We start from the raw sequence: 1,319 nt of genomic DNA on the forward strand, positions 1-1,319 counted from the left end.
ACCTTTAAATTACTTTTGTATAAACAGTGCTTACCTGTTTGCCGATGAGAAGACCACTTGAAGTACAAGCAGCTTTCCTTGAAAATGAAACATGTAAACAAATTAACCAATTCGAGATTCCAAATACATGTATACAAAATAGTTTAAGTAAAATACACCAAAATTCAGCATCCGCTCCATCTGTAGATGCATTTTTAATTGTTTTAAATCAAGTATTTCGGGTAATGTCTCTGCATGTGTGTACCTCTTATTTTGGCTTTTTAAAGGTTATAATCTCTGTCCTGTCATGACATTAACCCACTTGATTGTGTGCATATTTATCCTGGAAAATTTAAAAAGTGAAGATGAGAAGAAATACTTAAAAATCAGGGTTTTATTGGGAAAAATGCACTTATGGGGTTTTCTCTGGGTTAATATTTTAGATCTTTTGTTTTCCTTAAAATATGTAAGCATAAACTGAAGGGGCCATTCTAAGTGATAGCAGTCTGTCCACAAGTAATTCAGTCTGGAACTGGAACAGCCTCAAGGTGAAAAACAGCAGATCTGCTGTTTCTTTTAAATGTATCTAAACCGGTTGATGTCAACAATTCTCTTTTGCAGCATACAGCGAATGTGAAATGTATAGCCCTGGTAGACAGTAGTTTCTTAAATTGCAAGAAGTATCTTTCTTTTCCTCAAAATTTTCACTCCGGCTTTTTACCTGCTCTTTTCCCCCTCCCCCCCCCAGCTATTCTCCAAACTTAANAGGATGGGGTGGGGATATTTGCATCTGGTGGGAAGATCTTCCTACAAGAATTTCCTGCTATTTTAACTGGCATAGAAATACTGCCGGCTGCTAATCATTTGTCAGTTAAAGGCCCTGCCCCCAAAGCTTCTCTGTGAAACATGTCATCTTAATCTCTACTGAATCAAAGTGTTGCATTTAATCTTGGTTCTATTTATTTTAACAGATGCAGTTTATGTTGCTTTTTAGTCGTCAGGGAAAGCTTCGACTGCAGAAATGGTATGTCCCACTATCAGACAAAGAAAAGAAAAAGATCACAAGAGAACTTGTTCAAACCGTTTTAGCACGGAAACCGAAAATGTGCAGCTTTCTTGAGTGGCGAGATCTGAAGANATGTTTGGTCATTTATAAAGTGGTAATCCCAGACTTTTGAGAGATGACATTTATAAATAATGATTAATAATGATTTAGATAAAAAAGGTTTAAGTTAAAGCTTTGTATTTTTAAAATAACTGCCATTTTGATTGATTGCCCAGGCAAAAAGATAAAATCAGGAAAGTAGATTCAAAACTAATTATGTAATTAAAGGCTTAAA

General features: G+C 35.2%; 1 protein-coding gene across 1 annotated transcript in view; it reads left to right on the forward strand.

Moving 5' to 3' along the window:
* Nucleotides 1-950: 950 nt before the first annotated feature.
* The window catches only part of AP1S2 (adaptor related protein complex 1 subunit sigma 2), a 25,450-nt gene continuing 25,081 nt past the window's right edge, over nucleotides 951-1,319 (forward strand). The window contains exon 1 of the mRNA XM_077761707.1: nucleotides 951-1,136. Coding sequence (XP_077617833.1) covers nucleotides 951-1,136 — 186 coding nt within the window. The remainder of the gene's footprint in view (nucleotides 1,137-1,319) is intronic.

This window comes from Crocuta crocuta, unplaced genomic scaffold, assembly GCF_008692635.1.
Source record: "Crocuta crocuta isolate KB4526 unplaced genomic scaffold, BGI_CrCroc_1.0 scaffold657, whole genome shotgun sequence".
Classification (NCBI taxonomy): Eukaryota; Metazoa; Chordata; class Mammalia; order Carnivora; family Hyaenidae; genus Crocuta; species Crocuta crocuta.